This window comes from Neomonachus schauinslandi, chromosome 3 (assembly GCF_002201575.2).
Source record: "Neomonachus schauinslandi chromosome 3, ASM220157v2, whole genome shotgun sequence".
Classification (NCBI taxonomy): domain Eukaryota; kingdom Metazoa; phylum Chordata; class Mammalia; order Carnivora; family Phocidae; genus Neomonachus; species Neomonachus schauinslandi.
The window spans coordinates 141,972,839-141,992,428 of NC_058405.1; the positions used below are offsets into that span (position 1 = coordinate 141,972,839).

General features: G+C 39.0%; 2 protein-coding genes across 2 annotated transcripts in view; one reads left to right on the top strand and one right to left on the bottom strand.

Annotated features, from left to right (window-relative positions):
• ITGA4 (integrin subunit alpha 4) overlaps nucleotides 1-15,270 on the top strand; it is a 75,725-nt gene extending 60,455 nt beyond the window's left edge. The window contains exons 18-28 of the mRNA XM_021702989.2: nucleotides 3,464-3,614; nucleotides 5,138-5,233; nucleotides 5,895-5,974; nucleotides 6,257-6,346; nucleotides 8,183-8,273; nucleotides 10,608-10,715; nucleotides 11,526-11,651; nucleotides 12,278-12,397; nucleotides 14,025-14,123; nucleotides 14,502-14,621; nucleotides 15,056-15,270. Of these exons, the coding sequence (XP_021558664.2) occupies nucleotides 3,464-3,614; nucleotides 5,138-5,233; nucleotides 5,895-5,974; nucleotides 6,257-6,346; nucleotides 8,183-8,273; nucleotides 10,608-10,715; nucleotides 11,526-11,651; nucleotides 12,278-12,397; nucleotides 14,025-14,123; nucleotides 14,502-14,621; nucleotides 15,056-15,154 (1,180 nt within the window). The 3' untranslated portion in view covers nucleotides 15,155-15,270. The remainder of the gene's footprint in view (nucleotides 1-3,463; nucleotides 3,615-5,137; nucleotides 5,234-5,894; nucleotides 5,975-6,256; nucleotides 6,347-8,182; nucleotides 8,274-10,607; nucleotides 10,716-11,525; nucleotides 11,652-12,277; nucleotides 12,398-14,024; nucleotides 14,124-14,501; nucleotides 14,622-15,055) is intronic.
• A 2,164-nt stretch (nucleotides 15,271-17,434) lies between these two features.
• The window catches only part of CERKL (ceramide kinase like), a 110,739-nt gene continuing 108,583 nt past the window's right edge, over nucleotides 17,435-19,590 (bottom strand). Inside the window, exons 12-13 of the mRNA XM_021703046.1 lie at nucleotides 18,238-18,416; nucleotides 17,435-17,516 (exon numbers count right to left, since the gene is read on the bottom strand). Of these exons, the coding sequence (XP_021558721.1) occupies nucleotides 17,435-17,516; nucleotides 18,238-18,416 (261 nt within the window). The remainder of the gene's footprint in view (nucleotides 17,517-18,237; nucleotides 18,417-19,590) is intronic.

Below are 19,590 nucleotides of genomic sequence, written 5' to 3' on the forward strand. Positions count from 1 at the left end.
ACTCACCTTGGCCATCATAGTGCAGAAGTGGCCGCAGTGAGTGAGCATGGCTGTGTCCAGTAAACCTCTCTTACAGCAGTCTTTGAGACCCTACTGTAGGTACACTTGCTTTTTACATGACCGTTCTGTTGTACATTTTTATTTTTTTGTACACTATAGTGCCTTATAGTATATTATTTAAATATAATTTGTTGGTATAATTTAAGCTGGGTGCCAACATTAGCCAGAGTTAGAGATGTTCAGGAGTTGATCCTGGGCTCACAAACTGTAGGGGTCTGCTCCTAGACAGACACAAAGACTAATCCAACAGAAATACATTTGTATGTCCACCAAAAGACTGTAATAGCTCCCAACTAGAATTGCCAAAATTCTCAATGATCATTGAATGGATAAAGAAAATGTGGTATGTTTACAGACTGATACATAACACCACTGAGGATAAGCCATTTACAACCCTGCGCATCTGTAGAGATTAATGTTCTAAGCAAAATTTTAAGTACAGAAAGCCTGATACGTAAAAGTTAAATACTTGGTGATTCCACTTATAAGAAATAGAATACCAGGGGCGCCTGAGTGGCTCAGTCATTAAGCGGCTGACTTCAGCTCAGGTCATGATCTCAGGGTCCTGGAATTGAGCCTCTAGTGGAGCCCCACGTTGGGCTCTGCTCTGTGGGGAGTCTGCTTCTCTTTCTCTCTCTTCCTCTGCCCCTCTCCCTGCTCGTGCACATGCTCTCTCTCTCTCTCTCTCTCTCTCAAATCTTTATACTCTTGGGGTGCCTGGGTGGCTCAGTTATTGAGCGTCTGCCTTTGGCTCGGGTCATGGTCCCAGCGTCCTGGGATCGAGCCCCGCATCGGGCTCTCTGCTCGGCGGGAAGCCTGCTTCTCCCTCTCTCACTCCCCCTGCTTGTGTTCCCTCTCTCACTGTGTCTCTCTCTGTCAAATAAATAAATAAAAATTTTAAAAAAATCTTTATACTCTTTCCAGTATTGATATTGCCATTAATTTATTGGTCAATTCAGTGGCTGTATTGCCACTAAAATATTAGGTTGTGTGATGGGGTACAAATCATGTGAATGTAGTAGTAGTAGTAGTAGTAGATGTTTATTTAACGAAATAGTTGGAATGTGTATACTGTCACGGAATAGATAAACATGGCTATCATTTGGTAAAACTTATAATGATGAGTTAATGAGCTTTTTTTTTACAATCATTTATCCAGTAATTTCTCCAGTTTTTCTGATGTTTTTCTTTAGTGTTACCTGACCCTTTTTAATGTTTGATACAGTTATATACCACATATATTTTTTGGAACACCGTGTTTATAGGCTCTGAGAAATCAGTGATAATCATGATCTAGCATCTTCTCTCCAGAACTTATTCTAGTGATGAGAAAAACCAGACAGTGTGAAAACACTACCTCAAAGGGGTGCCCAGTGTGCTGGGAGAAGGAGAGGAAGAAGCTACTTCAGTTGGGGGAATGCAGTGCTGAGGTATAAGGGCTGGAAATGAGTATCAACTGGAAGAACTTCTCACAACTATTACCACTTAGCTGAGTCTTGAAAAGAAAAAATCAACCAGAGACACGAAGAGGGAAGATGTTAAAGGCAGAGAGAGAGAGCTTGAAGTAAGATACAGAACACAGGTGTTTGGATACCTGTTTGCAGGTAAGTTTGGCTGAAGAAAGGAATGAGCTGTGCAGTAGAAAGTGTGGCCTTGTGTGTCGTGCTAGTACGTTAGCATCCTGTCTTGGCGGCGCTAAAGCACAGTAAGCAGGCACAGGACATTGTCAGGTTTGCTTTCTGGAAAGTGATCCTCTCTGGCAGTGTGAAAATTGGATTGGAAAAGGAGGGCTTGAGAAATCAATTAAGGGTCTAATCCATGGTAAGTTGTCAACTTCCTTTATATTAAAAAAAAATTAAGTAATCCGAAAATTAAATAAACCTAAATAATCAGAATGGTAGAAAAGCAAGAAGCAACATGCCTTTTCTACCTTCAGGCAAAGTGGTTCCCTGCCTCGGTTTCCCAGAGCCCCTCATTCGCAGCTCTTTCCTGTGAATTTATAATAGTTGTTTACATTTGTCTCTACATCTGTCCTTTACAAGCTCTACAAAGTGGGGATCTTTTAAGCTATCTTTGTATCAGGGAATAATGAACGTGATGATTATATAGGAGCTATCAGTTATAGTCATTCATGTGTCTTCAAATAATGGTTACAAGCATAAATTTTGAAACCTGTTCTTTAACCCTGTTCTCAAACACCCTTTGTTTTAAATCAATTCACAAATAACCATTAAATGTGGACTCTGTGTTTAGCACTTCCATAAATAGTTTATTTACATACGAATCTTCTATACAGATGTTGATTCAAATGCTACAATGTAAACGTGAGGAAACATTCTCAAGTACTGGGTGAAAGGTTACCTTTCTTACTGCTAGGATTACCCTCAGCTGACACTTTGCTTTGGGTCACATCCTTCATTGGTTGAACCAATTTTTCTAAATTTTAAATTCTTGGATAGAATCATCATGTAAAAGTTTTCTTTGGGCTCTTCTAATGCTCTCTCATTGGTAAAGAGAACGGGCTGTGCAAGCATTTACCTGGAGACTTTAGAACATTCCGGCTGTGGTACTTTGAAGAAGTTCTTTACACCTCAACTTCTGTATGTATAAACATGTTGTTCTGAGATTTCATGGAATGTGCATGAGCCAAATTTTCAGCATAGTAATTATTACTACTGCGGATGGCGGCTGAGGCTTCAAAACGCTGAACCACCTCCTCCCAACTTGAAGGCCTGGGGCCAGAGTCCGAACTGGAACTTGCTTTCTCATAGGTCTGGATTTGCAGCAGTCTTCTCTTTCCAGGGCACGGGATGGTGAAGCATGGCTGCAGTTCTGGTTTTAATTTGGTCTAGTGATTGGTCGAGCAGACCAGCCTGCCATAAGAAATGAATTGTAGTGCAACAGACTGTAGGGGCATCCACTTGCTGGGCAGAGCCGTCCTTTCCCGGACTGTGCTCATTCCCCCAGAACATCCTCTGTTTGGCTGGTGTTTGTCTCTGGAGTCTCCTTTTTTCCCCAGTTCCCCCCATTTTCCCCTTTGTTTTGGGCAGCAGCTAGTTCAAGGTATTTCAAGAGGTAAAGAAAAGAAAGCTTTGCTTTTAGAAAAATATTGTGAAACAGTGAGGAAAACATGTTAAAGCTATAGAAGTGAAACAGAAAGGAGATTAACTTAATTATGACTAATTAAAGATAAACTTCCTGGGTAATAGCTGACTGAATTTATCTGAAACATGAAAAATTGCATTCTTTCTAACATGAATGGGTATCTACTTGTATGGGCTCATTTCCCCCGTGGTGTTTTTCCAAATTAGTATTTTATGATCAGGATAAATGAGGCGATGGGATTTTTATTTCCCAAACATTACTTGTTACTAAGTAACATTAAATATTACTTAATTTTTAGGCCACATGAAAATAAGACCTATCTCGCTGTTGGGAGTGTGAAGACAGTAATGTTGAATGTGTCCCTATTTAATGCTGGAGATGATGCATATGAAACAGCTCTGCACATTAAACTCCCCTCCGGCCTTTACTTCATTAAGATTTTAGATCTGGTAAGTATCAAAAACCATAGCATGATACTATATTTCATTTTTTTTAAATGTAAATGGTATGGGACCCTGGGTGGCTCAGGCAGTTAAGCTTCTGCTTTCGGCTCAGGTCATGATTCCAGAGTCCTGATATCAAGCCCCATGTCGAGGCTCCCTGCCCAGTGGGGAGTCTGCTTCTCCCTCTGCCTCTCTGCCCGCCCCCTACCCCAACTTGTGCTCTCTCTCTCAAGTAAATAAATAATTTTTTAAAAAAAAAATGTAAATGGTATATAATCCATTTCATGGACGTGAAGCCTAAATATTTGCGGTGTATGCAGACTTATCACTAGAGCTTCCATTGATTTTGAGACTTCCTTCTTGCTCCTGATCAAAATGATAAGTTCCTTGGTATCTGAGATCAAAAAAGTTTGCTTCCCTCTTCCAGCTTGGGTGCCACTGCTTTTCTCATTGATGACCTGCTCATCTGGTGCCATGGTGCCACTCTTGTTGGCCGGGCTCCCTGAACAAGCAATATTGGTCCTTCAAGCTGGGCACCCAGAGTTACTGCTCTGCATTTTACAGTCACATACCCAGTCTTGTTCCCAAAGAACTTCCCACAAATACCGTACAACCAGCAGTCCTCCACAAATTCTGAAGTCTTGGTGTCAACCAGAGCACAGGCAATTTCTCTTTTCCGGCAAGAGTTTGAAGCACCTAGAGCACCGTGCCTCAGTCGAGAACAGTTAAATCTATCAGCAAGGCATTAATAAGGTCGATTTCAAAGAGAAAAGCCTCAGTCACTTTCTCCTTTGATGCCTATTTTTTCCCTTAGCAAATTTACACCTCTCTTATCCAGAGACCATCTCTTCAAACCAAGGGCATTTAGAGAGGTCTTGGATCCTTTTCCCTAGAGCCCTGGGAGCCTATTTGCAATAGTATGAGGGAAAACTCAAAAAATATCCGTCTATATAATATATAGTACATTTATAGTATATATATATACACACATCTATAGCACATATACATCTACAGTATATACATAGTGTGTATTTATATGTATACATGTACAATATATAGATACATCAAGATGTATATTTCCCTGAATATTTGACTATATATATATCCTATTGTGATGACAGTTATTATAATTCTATACCTTTATCACATTCTCACATCCCAGACAGAAGAGGGTCAATGAAATAGGGCCTTCATGAAATACTTGCGTCATGATTTTTCAAGAAACTGGACCTTGAATTAAATAGGGAATACAAACATGAATGAAAGCTACAAGCCCAGGAATTTTTCTGTGTATTCTTTGGAGAATTTACAGGAGTATTAAAATATACCTCTGTGTGCGTGCACGCACATTCACATTTACAAATTTTATTTATATTTCTACTTATCCCAAAAGCAAACAGAAAATAGTCTTCCAGGAAAGCAAATTCTTGAGGAATGATTTTCTTTTCAAAGACTATTATTCTTAAGCATATGTTACAAACTTCTCCTTGCCTTCTTACCTAAAGTGGTTGTTTCGTTTTTCCTTTTAGGAAGAGAAACAAATAAGCTGTGAAGTAACAGACAGCTCTGGCTTAGTCAAACTTGACTGCAGTGTTGGTTATATATATGTAGATCACCTATCAAGGGTAAGCATTTAGCATGTATAGTTTTTGCTTATGAACATGAACATAAAATATTTCCTATTTCTTCTGTTTATGCTGTGAACAAGTATATAATTATTTATTTGCTTAGGGTAAGTAGCTAAGTGACGAAATAAAACTCACACCAACTGGGCTTAGATCTTTGAGATTGTGTTTATATTCTTGGCAATGTTCACTGTGAAAAAAAAATAGGGGCACATGTTTGTGTCAAGATGGGCATGTGAATGTGTCGATCAGAATTCTACTCCCCTGTCTCACCCTTCCCCGACACCCCCCCCTACCCCTCTCCACCCCAGGTGGTCCTATCTGCCAGGCACGTTACCTCTGCTATACAAAAAGGTGTTACTGGCAAGAGTCCTCACTCAAGTTGTTAAAGCAGCTCTAATTTTGTCAGTCTGGACCTGCCTGTCTTTACATTTAGAAGGAGGCTTTGTCTCTGAATGTCACTTGTGGAAGCTGGTGCTTTAAATTTGCCACGACCCCAACAGCTTCCCGGAGCTCACTGCCTGAGTGAGGGGTAGCCGTGCTTCCAAAACATAGTCTCCAATCTGCATTCCACAGAACATCAACATTCAGAAAATTTCAGATGATAAAAACTACTATTTTTGGATTTTTTTTTTAATGGGTGTTTCCCTGTGTTTTACAGATAGATACCAGCTTTCTCCTGGATGTGAGCTCACTCAGCAGAGCAGAAGAGGATCTCAGCATCACAGTGCATGCCACCTGGTATATTCCATTGTGAAAAAATAATGGTGCTAAAGGAAGTGGACCCCTGACTTTAGGGTGGGGGGACTTAGGGCAGCCATGAGGCTGTGTTCCACTGTCTGCAGGAGAAGACGCCTCTCGTGTGATCTAAGGAACAAAAACATTTCTTACCACGTGTGTCTTTCCCCCCACTCCCCAAGCCTCCAGATGTATTCGGCGTACGTGACATGTGATTAGTCCTCTCTGAAGGTGATTTTTATGTTTGGGGGATTCTAACAGGGTGTCTCCTGTTTGCTTCTGTAGTGCAAATGAAGGGGAAATGGACGCCCCGAAGCGTAACAAAGTGACTTTAGCAATACCTCTCAAGTATGAAGTCATGCTAACTGTTCATGGGTAAGTAAATTCGGGTGCCTCCTGTAAAGTTGAGAGCCGATTTTAAATTCTGTTGCTTCTTACATTATTGGTCAAAAAGATACTTAAAAATTTTTTAAGATCCTGTGCTGTTTCTGTCCCTTTATAATAAAGACCTGGTGTTGCATTCTCTTGCTTAGCTCTTCATTAGCTTCATGTGCTCTGTAATCACTGCTGAGGCCTCTTCAAGCTAGTACCCAGTTGGGGCTTTCTTCCTGGAAAAGCCCCAGAAGCCTCTAGCAGGTCATGTCCAGCCTGTCAGTTGTATGCTGTGCAGGCCAGGGGCCCCAGGGGTGGAGGAGGGTAGTGTGCAGTTGGTATGGTCATGCTTGGTGGCTGCAGCCAGTGTGAAGTTCCACTCACCACTCTCCAGAACCCACATCTACCTATGTGGCAAATCGATGGATATATGAGAGAGCCAAGCTGCAAGGTGTCCCCTGACCACTCACCCACGGCCCCAGAGCCAGCATTCACTGGTTCCCCACAACGTTAGTGATTGTGTGGACCCTCCTCAGATTCAAGATGGAAACACGTGGAGAAAGATTTAAGGAGTATTAAGAAAACATTTAGTGATTTTACTGGAAATGATTCAGGCTATTAGTCTTTGTTTAAAACCATATTTTTTTTAAAAAAATTTTATTTGAGAGAAAGAGAAAGCAGGAGGGGTAAGAAGTGGGCTCCCCACTGAGCAGGGGGCCCAACAACTCTGGGCTCGATCCCAGGACCCCAGGATTATGACCTGAGCCGAAGGCAGATGCTTAACCAGCTGAGCCACCCAGGCGTCCCTAAAACCCTATTTTTAAAGGAACAGATACCGAACAAATAGGCTGATGAGCTTTTCTTGTTGCTCTAAATATAAACCATCCCCAATCATTTTTAACCACTTGCAGAGATGGCATATAATTATATAAAAATGGTGTCTGCAACTGAAAGAAATTGAGTATCATGTTTCTGAGATGAAACAAGCAGGAGAGAGAGGAAGCCATTCAGGAGGGGAGAACCTAGTGCATCAGTGGGGAGCAGAGAAAAGCTGACACCATGTTTCCTGGTTTTGAAGCCTCGTCTCACCTCCTTTTCTTGATTTTCTTATGATGAATGTCCTCCACACAGTATTTTGGGCAAGGAATGTTCTGCGAGTATAAAACTGCCTAAATCTACAGCATTTCGGTATTTCTGTGTTTCGGTATTTCTTCACATTAGCTGCCAAATAAGAGCAACTGGTGGAGTTGGGATTCCCCAGAAAAATACTTCTTAGAATTCACTACTGACCTCTATGTCTAATCACAGGCAAAAGAGTGACAACCGTGTATTCCTAAGCAGAAAGTTTACCATACTTACTGATGTTTGAATTGTTCCCCAGCCTTGGGGTTCATTACAAATAGCCAGCAGGAATTGGATCATAAAGTCATAATTCAAAAATAGGTAAAATAGATTGACTTATAGGAAGATATTGGAGCTATAGGGATAAAGTTAAGAATTTCTCTCATATTTGTCAAATTTATATGAATCATTTGAGAGCTGAGAGAGAAGGAATGGCCAGTGGACTGAACCAGGCAGTGCTGGGAAGACAAAGGATATTCGTGGGAAGAGACATTAACACCCAAGTCAGAGCACATGGCTTTCTGATTTTCTTACATTTCACTAAAATTCGTATCTTACCAAGAAACCAAAAATATTCATTGGTTCTTAGAGGCCTCTATAGTCTGGAATATAGTCTTAAGTAGCATTTTTAAGAGAGATGCAATAATCCAGACTATAAAGACTGTTTATCATAGCTCATCAAGTAAGACCAATTAAATTTGAATTTATTTCTTTCAGGTTTGTCAGCCCAACTTCATTTGTGTACGGACCAAAGGAAGAAAATGAGCCTGAGACGTGCATGGCAGAGAAAATGAACTTCACCTTCCATGTAAGAAGAGTTGTTGTGTTATTTGTAGGGAACTGAAAGCTTGTTCCTGCTGCCTTGCTCCAGAGGACATCATAGGCTGTGATGCCCCGCGGCTTAGGGGCCCTCCATGGCTGGTGACAGGACGGTTACTCTATCCCCTCTCCTCCTGGGTCCTTGCTCCTGGTTTCCCCCCTTGCCTTTGCCCTGTTACCAAAGCCCATGACTCCTTACAAATACCATGGGAAGGAGTAAGCCCAGGAACAGAGGTAACTCCTGAAACAGGCAAAGTTACGGGAGGAATTGAATCTGCTAGAGGTGCATACGGAGATCAGGATAGACCAAGGGAAAGCATTGTTGGGTGCAAATCAGTGACTTCTCTTCTTGGTTCAAGCTTTTATACAAGCACTAACATTACCTAGTAAAGGTAGCTCTTACCGCCTGCATCCCCACTTAAGGTCTGTTTGGTCAGCCGTTTAGGTCATAGGTATATGACCTGTTACAAGTAATGTCATTTATTAAATTGTTTAAAAAAAAAAAAAAAGAGTATCATCATCCAAACACATTAATATAAAGGTAAATTTTAAAAAAAAAGTTTTACTGTTAAACTGAAACTTTTGAGGCATCATGGGTATGATAATTGGAGATAATGTCCACAACAATATTTTTTTGAATCAAAAGCACTACACCGAACATTCTTAGAGCTATGTAACAATCCACAGAATGTGTGTGAGTCTGGATTTAGGTACATTATGATATTTTTTTGTAAGGCAATGCTTTTGAAAATGTAGGTCAGTGGGGCTCGTGGGTGGTGCAGTCAGTTAAGCGTCTGAATCTTGTGATATGGTTGTGAGGTCAAGCCCCATGTCAGGCTCCGTGCTTGGTGTGGAATCTGCTTAAGATTTTCTCTCTCTCTCCCCCTCCAGCTCGTGCTCCTTCTCTAAAACAAATATTTTTTTAAAAATTAAACTAAAATGTAGGTCAGAATCACTTGAGGTACTTATTCAAATGCAAATTCCTGGACCCTGCTCCAGATCTGTAGAATGACCTTGGAATCCTGCGGAGTCTGTGTATACCCGAGTTTTTCTTATACTAGTGTCCATTAGTGTTGAAAAAATATAGCCCTCTGCTTTGAAGCCCCTAGAAATGCTCCTATCAGAGCCCAGTGAGAGCTCAGCTCAGTTTCTGTTTTAGTTTATCAGAGCACAGACTCTAGAAGGCCTATTTTTTAACTTACAAAATGCGTGGTTAAGTATTTTTCACTTAAGTTACAATGGAGCGAATAGCACTGGAGGTACCTTCAGTCTGTAGGCTCGGTGAGTCTGTGCAAATTGGAGGTGGTTCTTAGAGGTCTCAAGGTCATTAGGTGAACAAGGATGAAGGATATTTGAGGTTAGACCGATCACTGGCTGGCATGAGGAAGACCCTGTCTAAAGGTCTGGGCAGTGCAGGGTTGTCATTGCTGAGACCACCTTCTGCGACTGCCCTGTACCCCACGGCCCAGCCGTCTCCACACGCCAGGGACACATTCTTTCTTCCATGTCATGTGCTTCCTAAAGATGATTGCAAATGTAGGAGTCGTGCTATTTCATTCAGATACTGTAGCACATCTCTTTTCTGACTCACTCAATGGGTTTCATAGTTAAGCTCTCAGGAGACAATAATTTTGGCCGGATTTCCTTCCTCAGAGAGCTGCAATCCCCAAATTTATCCATAATGAAGTAGCATCTACCTCTGCATTATTATGAAAAGGCTGTTGTATTTTCTCTACCCCTTTCTGATTTTCTGAGTGCATCAGCATCATCATTACCCTGGACTGAAATATATTCTTATTCACTTACTGCGATGAGGATTATCCTCTCAGCGGAGTGATTTTGTGAAACCTGAGGTTTGGAGGTAGAATACCTGAGCTTCTTGTCACTTTGTAGCCGTCCCAGGCACATCGTTCACACTTCTGAGCCTTTTCCTGAGCTGGAGAATAAAATGTCAGCTCGCCTCATGGGATAGTTGTGAGGATCACTTGATCAAGGGTTTTTAGATACATAATGTGCCATACAAATGTATGTTGTCTTTTTCTTTAGACCGTTTCTCCAATAACCAACAGCCTGGACCATTTGGCCTGAGCAATATCAAAAGGAGAGGGCTAGGAATAATGAACAAATTATTAGCAAACTTCTTAAAGTTCTGACTGTGGATCTTTGATGTCCCTTTGCCATGCAGTTGCCAACTCCAAACCCCCCCCCCACTATAAATGTTACATGAAACATCTGGGTTCACCCAAAAGCTCGCTGATAACCTGTCCTTACATTTATGAAAAATATGCTTAAGTTGTTTAAAATTTTTTTTCTTCCTTCTCAGGTTATCAACACTGGCCATAGCATGGCTCCAAATGTTAGTGTGGAAATAATGGTACCAAATTCTTTTGCCCCCCAAACCGATCAGCTGTTCAACATTTTGGATGTCCAGGTAAAAATGTGTTCCTTCCCTTATTCTAAGTTATGTTGCTAAATAGATAAATCTGTTAACTTGAGTCACACTCTCAGCTATGAATTCACCACGCACTTACTGAGTACACTTTGACTATTATGCATTAGAACTGTAGGGTTACAGGGACCTCGTCATTTGACGTATACGATCGCTAACAGAACTCTGCTCCTTCCATCTTCAGTGCATTTTCCTTGTGAAAATGGCCCTGTGGACATAATTGGTGAAATTCTCTATAAATCTTGAGGCCTCTGTTGAAAAATCAGTATTTCAGCCTTTTTTTTTTTTTAACAGAATTGACACCCTTATATTGATGATTACATCGGGATTGTTTTGTACCTTCCCATTTTCGAGACAAGCAGTCAACAAATAAATCTGCTTATTGGGTTTGAGATCTAATTTTAAAATATCTTACCTGAATTCCAGACTTAGATGGCAGGACATGCTGTTATAACAAGTTACCGTTTTGTTTTGTGTCTAAAGCCAAAGATATGTTGAATTTCATGGTAATGTTCAAGTGTCCATTTTTCACATTGCCTTATTTTCTGTAAGGTAGGGCCCTGTGCTCACTTTAGCACCTATATCCAACCTTGCTAAAATGTTGCTGGGTTTCTGAGTTTTTGCCATGGAGACTTAATCTTTCCCAAGTAAGTCTGTCCCAAAGATATTTTCACAATTTCAGAAAACTTGATATATTTTAGAAAAGGTAAGCAACTGGAACTTTCCAGATCATATAGTTTTTGCAGTTCTCTCCAGTATGGATAAGATTTCTCTCACTTTCTATCTATATAGACTACTGCTGGAGAATGCCATTTTAAAAATTATCAAAGAAAGTGTGCATTAGAGCAGGAGAAAGGTCCAATGGAGATCCTGAAAGACATTTTCAAATTCTTGTCCAAGACTGATAAGAAGCTACTGGTAAGTTTCCATTTTTCAGGTTGTAGATTTTGCTTTCCAGCATACAGAACCGAAGCACTTAAAACCAAGAACCAGTGGGTTTGAGCTGTCAGTTGAGTATAGGAAAGAAACAAGGTAATACTCTTGCACATGAGGAACACACATGCTTGGAGAGATAGACCCAGGGCTATATATATATATATATCCAATTTCATTATTTATCTAACCAGTGCCTATTTTGTGCCAGCCAGACATTGTTCTAGACCCTTTAGGAGGCCAAGATAGAGTATTCAGCTGAGCAGACTTTGGGACATGAGATTAACTTTCACTCCTTTCATTTTAGTGAGTTTATGAAAAAACCAAAAACCCTGAGGAAGTGATCCTACCTTCAAATGATCCAAGTTTTACAAAGCAACATAGAACATGTAACTTAACACGGCCCTGATTTAGGAGTCTTTGTTTTAATTCTCAGAACACATGCTTCAGCTCAAATACTTTTTTGTTGTAATTTATAAAACATTCATGTTTTGTTTAAAGCAAAATAATTTTTTAAATGCCACCCACGGGAGATGTTTAATTCCACGTAAAATATTTTAGCCACCTTTAAAAAAATGTTTTAACGTAGCTCTTTTGAATTTTTTTCCAAGTTCTGCATAAAAGCTGATCCATATTGTTTAAATTTTTTCTGCCACTTTGGGAAAATGGAAAGTGGAAAAGAAGCCAGTGTTCACATTCAGTTGGAAGGCCGGCCATACCTTTCCGAAATGGTAGGTAAAATAAAATGACAACTTTGAGTTTGTAGATTTTTATGAACTTATCTACAATCATCTTATTTAGGTAGAATGAAATGTGAGGAGGCATTTAAGTAATTAAGTAGGAATAGTAAAATTTGGAGTGGAACTCTACAACTGTTTGCATGTATCGCTTCAGCTGAATACACTGTCTAAATGATAGGGCTTTAGTAATTAAACAGATAAGACTGTAAAATAGACTATGGAATAATTAAGGTTTATTTTAGAAAGCATGTCCAATTGCTTATAAACTTTGATTAAATCACAGAAATTGGCTACCTATTTTATATAACCTTAAGGTTTTTTTCTAAACTACTTTATTATTATTATTTTTTAAAGATTTTATTTATTTGACAGAGAAAGGCACAGCGAGAGAGGGAACACAAGCAGGGGGAGTGGGAGAGGGAGAAGCAGGCTTCCCGCAGAGCAGGGAGCCTGATGCGGGGCTCGATCCCAGCACCCTGGGATCATGACCTGAGCCCAAGGCAGACGCTTAATGACTGACTCTCTCTCCCTCTGCCCCTCTCCCTACTCACATTCTCTCTCTAAAATGAATCTTTAAAAAAGATAAAATTGGTCTTATCTCGAGTTCTGTTCTTCAATTTACCTGATAAATATGGATAATGTCTTTTGCAGGGGTGTTGCAGATTATATGAGATACATTTTGTAAAAAGCACTTAGTGCATGGTATATAGTAAGCCAAAGAAAATGGTAGTTTTATTTTGTTTAAAGAAGAAATGTTTAAAATTGCTACACAGTGGTCAAGGGGGGGGAAAAAAAAAAAAGATCCACCAGATACAGAAGTAAGAGATATTTGCTGTAGTTCCAGTTGTGCTAAAACTAAATCATGAGACCATCAACAAGTTATTTAAACTTTTGCAATTTGCCTCCTCATACACTTGAAGTCCAGGTTTCTCAACAATGGGCACTATTGGCATTGTACCAGATTTCTCCATTATGGTATTAAACTATATGTATTTTATCAGAGCAGCAAGATGACAACACTGTTTAGAAAAAAAAAAAAAAGCCTAGATAAAATAAATTTGAAGAAACATTTATCAGGTGAAGAAAGTCTTATTTGGGGAAAAAGATTCAATATCTAGGAAAAAAAACTGCTAACTATCAAATATTTAAATACTTAAATATTACAAATATCTACAGTTATCTGCAAACTAGTCATTTTTTTTTTTTTAAGATTTTATTTTTGTGAGGAGGGAGAGCACATGCACAGGAGTCGGGGGCAGAGGGAGAAGCGGGCTTCCCGCTGTGCAAGGACCCTCCCCCTCCCCGATAGGGAAATTGACCCTGGGATCATGACCTGAGCCAAAGGCAGACACTTAACCGACTGAGCCACCCAGGTGCCTAAACTATTCATGTTTAATAAAAGGATTTCAACAAAATGATGCCAGGAAAATTAATACTATGACCGTGCCTTTGGAAACAAAGGAAGCGTTGCATTGCAATTAACTATAAAGGGTGAAATAAATTGGGGAAGATCAATTGTAAAAGCCTCAGCTAGTAGGTAAGGATCATGAGAAATGAATATGTCTTCACAAAATAAAACTATGAGTCAGGCTACAGTGATCTTTCTTTTTTTAAACAGGATGAGACTTCAGCCCTCAAGTTTGAAATAAGAGCAACAGCTTCTCCAGAGCCTAATCCAAAAGTTATTGAACTAAACAAGGATGAGAATGTTGCACACGTAAGATTACCAATTTACCTGAAACCTTAGGATTGTAGGGAAAAACTATTGCTGGAGCGTTTAGTCAGGAAAATAGATTGACTAGATCATGGAGGGCTAGAAATACTTCACCGAGATTGGGCATTTTCTACAACTGGTGAGAGGGAAGGATGCAGACGGCTTTTTCAGGAAGTGAACTTGGTAGGGATTATCTAGATGAAGAAACATGGAGCAAGCTGATTCTGCTAAATGGTTACCAATGTTTCTTAGAATCAGCAAGAGAAGGGGAGGGGGGTTGTTCAAAATACTGTGGGAATCATGGGTTGGGGTCGGGGGGTTCAAAGGGAATAGAAGCAAGTTTTTAAACTGGTGACTCTTTATTTTGGTTACTTTATGTAGGTTTTACTTGAAGGACTACATCATCAAAGACCCAAACGTCATTTCACAATAGCGATTATTTCAAGTAGCTTGCTACTTGGACTTATTTTACTTTTATTGATTTCATACGTTATGTGGAAGGTAAGCCTTTAATAATTACCCATGTTAAACCACTCAGTAATGCTGTTCTTGATTTTCACAAATCCCCCTTTGTGACTCCTGAGTTATTAGAAATATTTAATTATTGCAGCACTTTTAATGTTAACTTTTTAAATTCCCAAGTGAACATGTAGTACTGATCTCCTATTTCTTCTAACTTCGGTACCAGTATTCCAGCCATGACACTAGTTTGGAAAGATGTTCTTTTAAAAAGCTCTTAGAAAACACTGCATATTATTTTTAATGTCCATTTTGGAGAGAGTGTGTCACCGAGCAGTCCAACAAAAATAATGCTCTTTAACACAATATTTCCCATGTAAATTTTATTGACTACATGGGATAGTGACTGTTCAGGAGTCTGATGAGTGTAATATGTTTGTAACTACACACTAGTGATTATGCAATACTATTTTCAGGCTGGCTTCTTTAAAAGACAGTACAAATCTGTCCTACAAGAAGAAAACAGAAGAGACAGCTGGAGCTACGTTAACAGCAAAAGCAATGATGGTGATTAAAGACTTCTTTCAAATTGAGAGACTCAGGTTAACCAAAGAAATTTAAGACCGTGTTTACAAGAAACCCCGAATTCTGCTCAGATTTCGATGTACTTCATTTACCATGACCTTGTGACATATTAGGTCTCAATGCAAGTGAAAAATCCCAAGCAATCATTACTCTTCAAGAGGAAAGTAATCTCTCTGCTCTTGATAGAAAAAAAACACTAAAGCATTCAATTTATTCAAGGTAAGTAATCCCTCGAAGATACCTTGAAATGAAAGTGCTTCTGAATTAAATCATATTGAGGAAGTAAACAACTCATTTGGAGAAGTCTTGGACTTGAAATATCATTCCTTTAAAAGAAATTATTTGCCATGTGTGCTTACTTCAGTAAAATAAACTCCACTGAATAGGCAATGATTCATTTCTAATAGATCTTTGAGACTTGTTGGAAAAATCCTGCTAAATATTTTTAAAGAATGAAGAGCTGTTCCTCAATTTTCTAATGAATAAAAGAAGACCACTAATGTTTTAAAGCAGATTTTATCTTTAAAGACCTTTCTTTGTAATACCTTTATGATGGGCTTTGATCAACAACGATTTATTCAGCAGTCTATGTAAGAGCATTATGGGCCTGAGGAGCAAATTTCAGACTGAACTTATACACTGGTTTGAGCTTAATGACTTCTGCATAATTATTGTTAAGCAGCTATGGATTCTTTCTGTATATATACATAAGTTCTTAAAAAAATGTTTATATAGGTATGAATCCACTAGTCCTCCTATAACACATTTTTATCAAGGGTACCCAGGAGTAAATTTTTAAAATCCATTTTTAGTGAAATTTTTTGCTTATAAAAACAAAAGTACTTAAGAATTCTAATTTATACTCTGAAACAGATTGTGAATGTTGCACTTTAGCTGATATTTCAAATATAAATACACTGATATATGTAAAATATGAAAACTGTACCTCACTAATGACTCTTAAAAAGCCAAACTCTACGCAGACCGTGCTTAAGAGGCCAGTATCTCATATAAATTAGATACTGTGTAAAATAGTGACTGTCAAATTAAGCAAATGCACCTACTTGTGTAGATACTTTCTCCTCAAATGTATGTATGAAATGTGTTTTTATCAGGTGTATAAGCATTCTCATCTGTACAGAATTAGAGAAACAATTTAGAAATTTAAATTTTAGCTTGTATTCAGTAAATATAAATGTGACATCAAAATTTCCATGATCTAGGTTTTAGTGATAATCTTTACTATTTATTCATGCATATGAAATGGATGCTGATAGCTGCAGAATATAATTTCATCTGATTTGTCCTATATCTGTCTTTACTATGGAAGTGATCAAATAGTAAAAGACTTCCATCTATATGAAGCCCCTGCCAACAGCTGTCTTTCTCAGGCTGCCTAAATTCCTGTTAAGTTCTCTGTTCACGAGCCCACAGTAGTAGCTGGTGGCCAGAGAACAAGGGAGGCAGAGCTTCGTGCAAGCATTCGAGGAGTGAAGCCCAATCTGTGAGCATGAAGCCTCCTGAATGCAGTCATTAATTAAACTTAAAAAGGTATTCTTTCAAAGTATTATATTAGCAAAAGATTTGCTTTTGTCATTACATAAAAAGCAAAGTAATTCTTTCAGGAGATTTTTCTGTAATCATTGGTGGAGGATGATCCCTGAGGAAATTTAAATCTGGCTCTTTTCTACTCAGAAATGATAGCATTTGGGGCATTACTGAGTGCACTAAAACCAGTGTGCTAGGATTGCTGGATACCAGGACTTTCAGAAGCAAAGAAAACAGCTCCTCCTTTTGCATACTTTAAAATATGTTATGGATTTTAAAAGACTTTAAAGAAAATCAGGGAATAGTCCCAAAATTGGTACCCTAACAACTTAAAACGCTTATCTTTTTGGCAGATAATGTAGGTATTGGAATGATTTTGAAATCTGGATTAGTATCTCATCAGGGCATCTTCAGGTAACGTCGGGTGTCCATCTGTACCAGGCTCTAGGAATTTTCACATCAGTACTGATGGACTCAAATCTTGAAAAGTGAAAGCATTCCAATTATTTCACTTGGGAATTAAGTATATGAATGTTTACTTTCAGTTCCAGTAATACTTTCTGAAACCCAAAATTTAAATTATATTTCATGTTTTAAGCTCTAGAAGCTAATTTTTAGTGACAAAAATAGCAATTTTCATTTCTTTTAAAAAAAATTTTTCCCTATATGTTTAAAGCATGACCATAGTCCTTCATATTAAAATTCTAGTTTGTACGTTTCTTTTATAAACAATTACATGTTACTTGGGAATCATTCCTTTCTTCCATGCTTCCTCCATAAAGATTGATAAGTCTGGGGTGTAATCTGTAAAAAAAGATGTATAATTATTTCATCAACCTATCGTTTTCACACATACACCTATTGAGTACGGTACCTAAGACCTAATCCAAATCTAACGACAGCTTCCAAACCTATATTCGTGGCAGAGCTGCCATCTTATAAACTGGGGGGGCCTGATAAACCAGCACAAGTAATTACTGTGACATCCAGGCACTGTGCCTATAGTGGGGTGCTCCTGCACCCTTCCTCTCCCCCCTGAGTCCTAATGCTTACCAACAGTGAGTCTGCATGGTCCTAAACTTGCCTGCGCCAGTTGCCCCTATTAAATAGTATGTAACATTGTTCCTGCGTAAAGTAAGCTGAAGGCTTTGGAAAGAGTTCAGAGAAGCACACTGCTGAATACCAAGTGATGAAGACTAGAGATTTCAATGTAACAATCTGCAACTCAGAGGGCTTTCACCAGGTTAAGATCTGGATCCACTTTTAAAATGACAAAACGTCAGTTGTAGACATTATCTGTATAGTTTAGGTAATTGGTAATTTGAAATGCCAAGATAGAGACTCAGAAAATTTGGTGATGAGTCTACATGAAAATGCTTTGGCTGTATGTAACAATGGGTGAGTAAATGTAAAGTTACACTTTATTTATTAAAATTGTACATCTTTTAATGTTTCCCTGACTTATTAAAAAAAATAGTTTTGTGTCTACTGGTGGACATTAAAGGTGGTGAAATAATACACTTACTTAATGTGAACCTCTGATGTGGCTTCCATTAAGTCACCATCTATGTTCCAAGGGAAACTGTTTTCTGAAGCAGCTGCGCACCGTCCGTCGTCATCGTCCTCTGGATTGTATCCACTAAGATTCCTCGGACGAACTTTTACTTCTCCAACGGTATAAGTCTCAACAAATGGAAAACTGAACTAAATAAAACAAATGCAAATAATCATGATGCTCGCTTTATCCTTAACTGCTCATGCAAATTAAGTTCACTGTGCTCTCCCTTGCATGTAAATATCAACATCCATGAGGACGTTTTTATAGCATTGAAACTCTATGCCAGGGATCCCCGATTTCTTTGGGAGATCTAGCAGCTGGCCAACTTGTTTTATGACCAATAGTATGAGGTTGTATACAATATCATACCATTTCCAATCAAAGATTTTTTAATATCCGGCTGTTGACACAGAAGATTTATATAATCCACTAACTTATTAACTTGTCAACTAGTTTAGGTGATGTAAAGCACACTAAGTTTCACACTTAGAATTTAATTAGGAAGACCCTAGCTCTAAGCTTAGGAAGGTGGAAAGAGGAAGTCAGTCTAATGTGATTTTTGTAGGTATTTGCCCGCCAAATTCCCACTTTAAAGATGGATGCAAGTCAAGGGGTGTCTGGGTGGCTTACATGGTTAAGCGTCTGCCCTTGGCTCGGGTCATGATCCCAGGGTCCTAGGATCGAGCCCCACATCGGGCTCCCTGCTCAGCAGGGAGTCTGCTTCTCCCTCTCCTTCTCCTGCTCCCCCTGCTTGTGCTCTCTCGCTCTTTCAAATAAATAAAATCTTTAAAAAAAAAAAAAAGATGGATGCAAGTCAAAAGACAATGGTTTGCTTACTGACCACCCTAAATGGTGCAGGGTATCTTCAAGTTTCCATTTTTGTTTGTCTAAGGAAACTTCAGTGGAAAAATTATGTATTCTCATAAATAAGAAAAGATAGCCAAATACCTTTTTAGTAGCAATGCACAATAACCACTCACTTATTTCACTTTTTAGGTAAATGGCATGAAATTTATTCCTATTATCTACATGGGTTTTTTCCCCTTCCACATATGAACCTCAGTGAGGTATAGAATTTTAAAAGTTGACAGAAAACTAGTACCCTCCACACCCTTATTTTACATATGCAGAAACCAACGTCCAACAGATTTTACAGTTTATACGATATAATGCACTGGGTGACTACAATGAACTACACTGGATTTACAGGGCGGCATCACTATTCTAACTGAGGTACAGAGTTAGAGGGTCCCAAGGAGCTCTCTGCGGAAGCAGGCAGGCTCTCTGTGAAACTGCTCAGTAGTCACTGCATTCGACTTC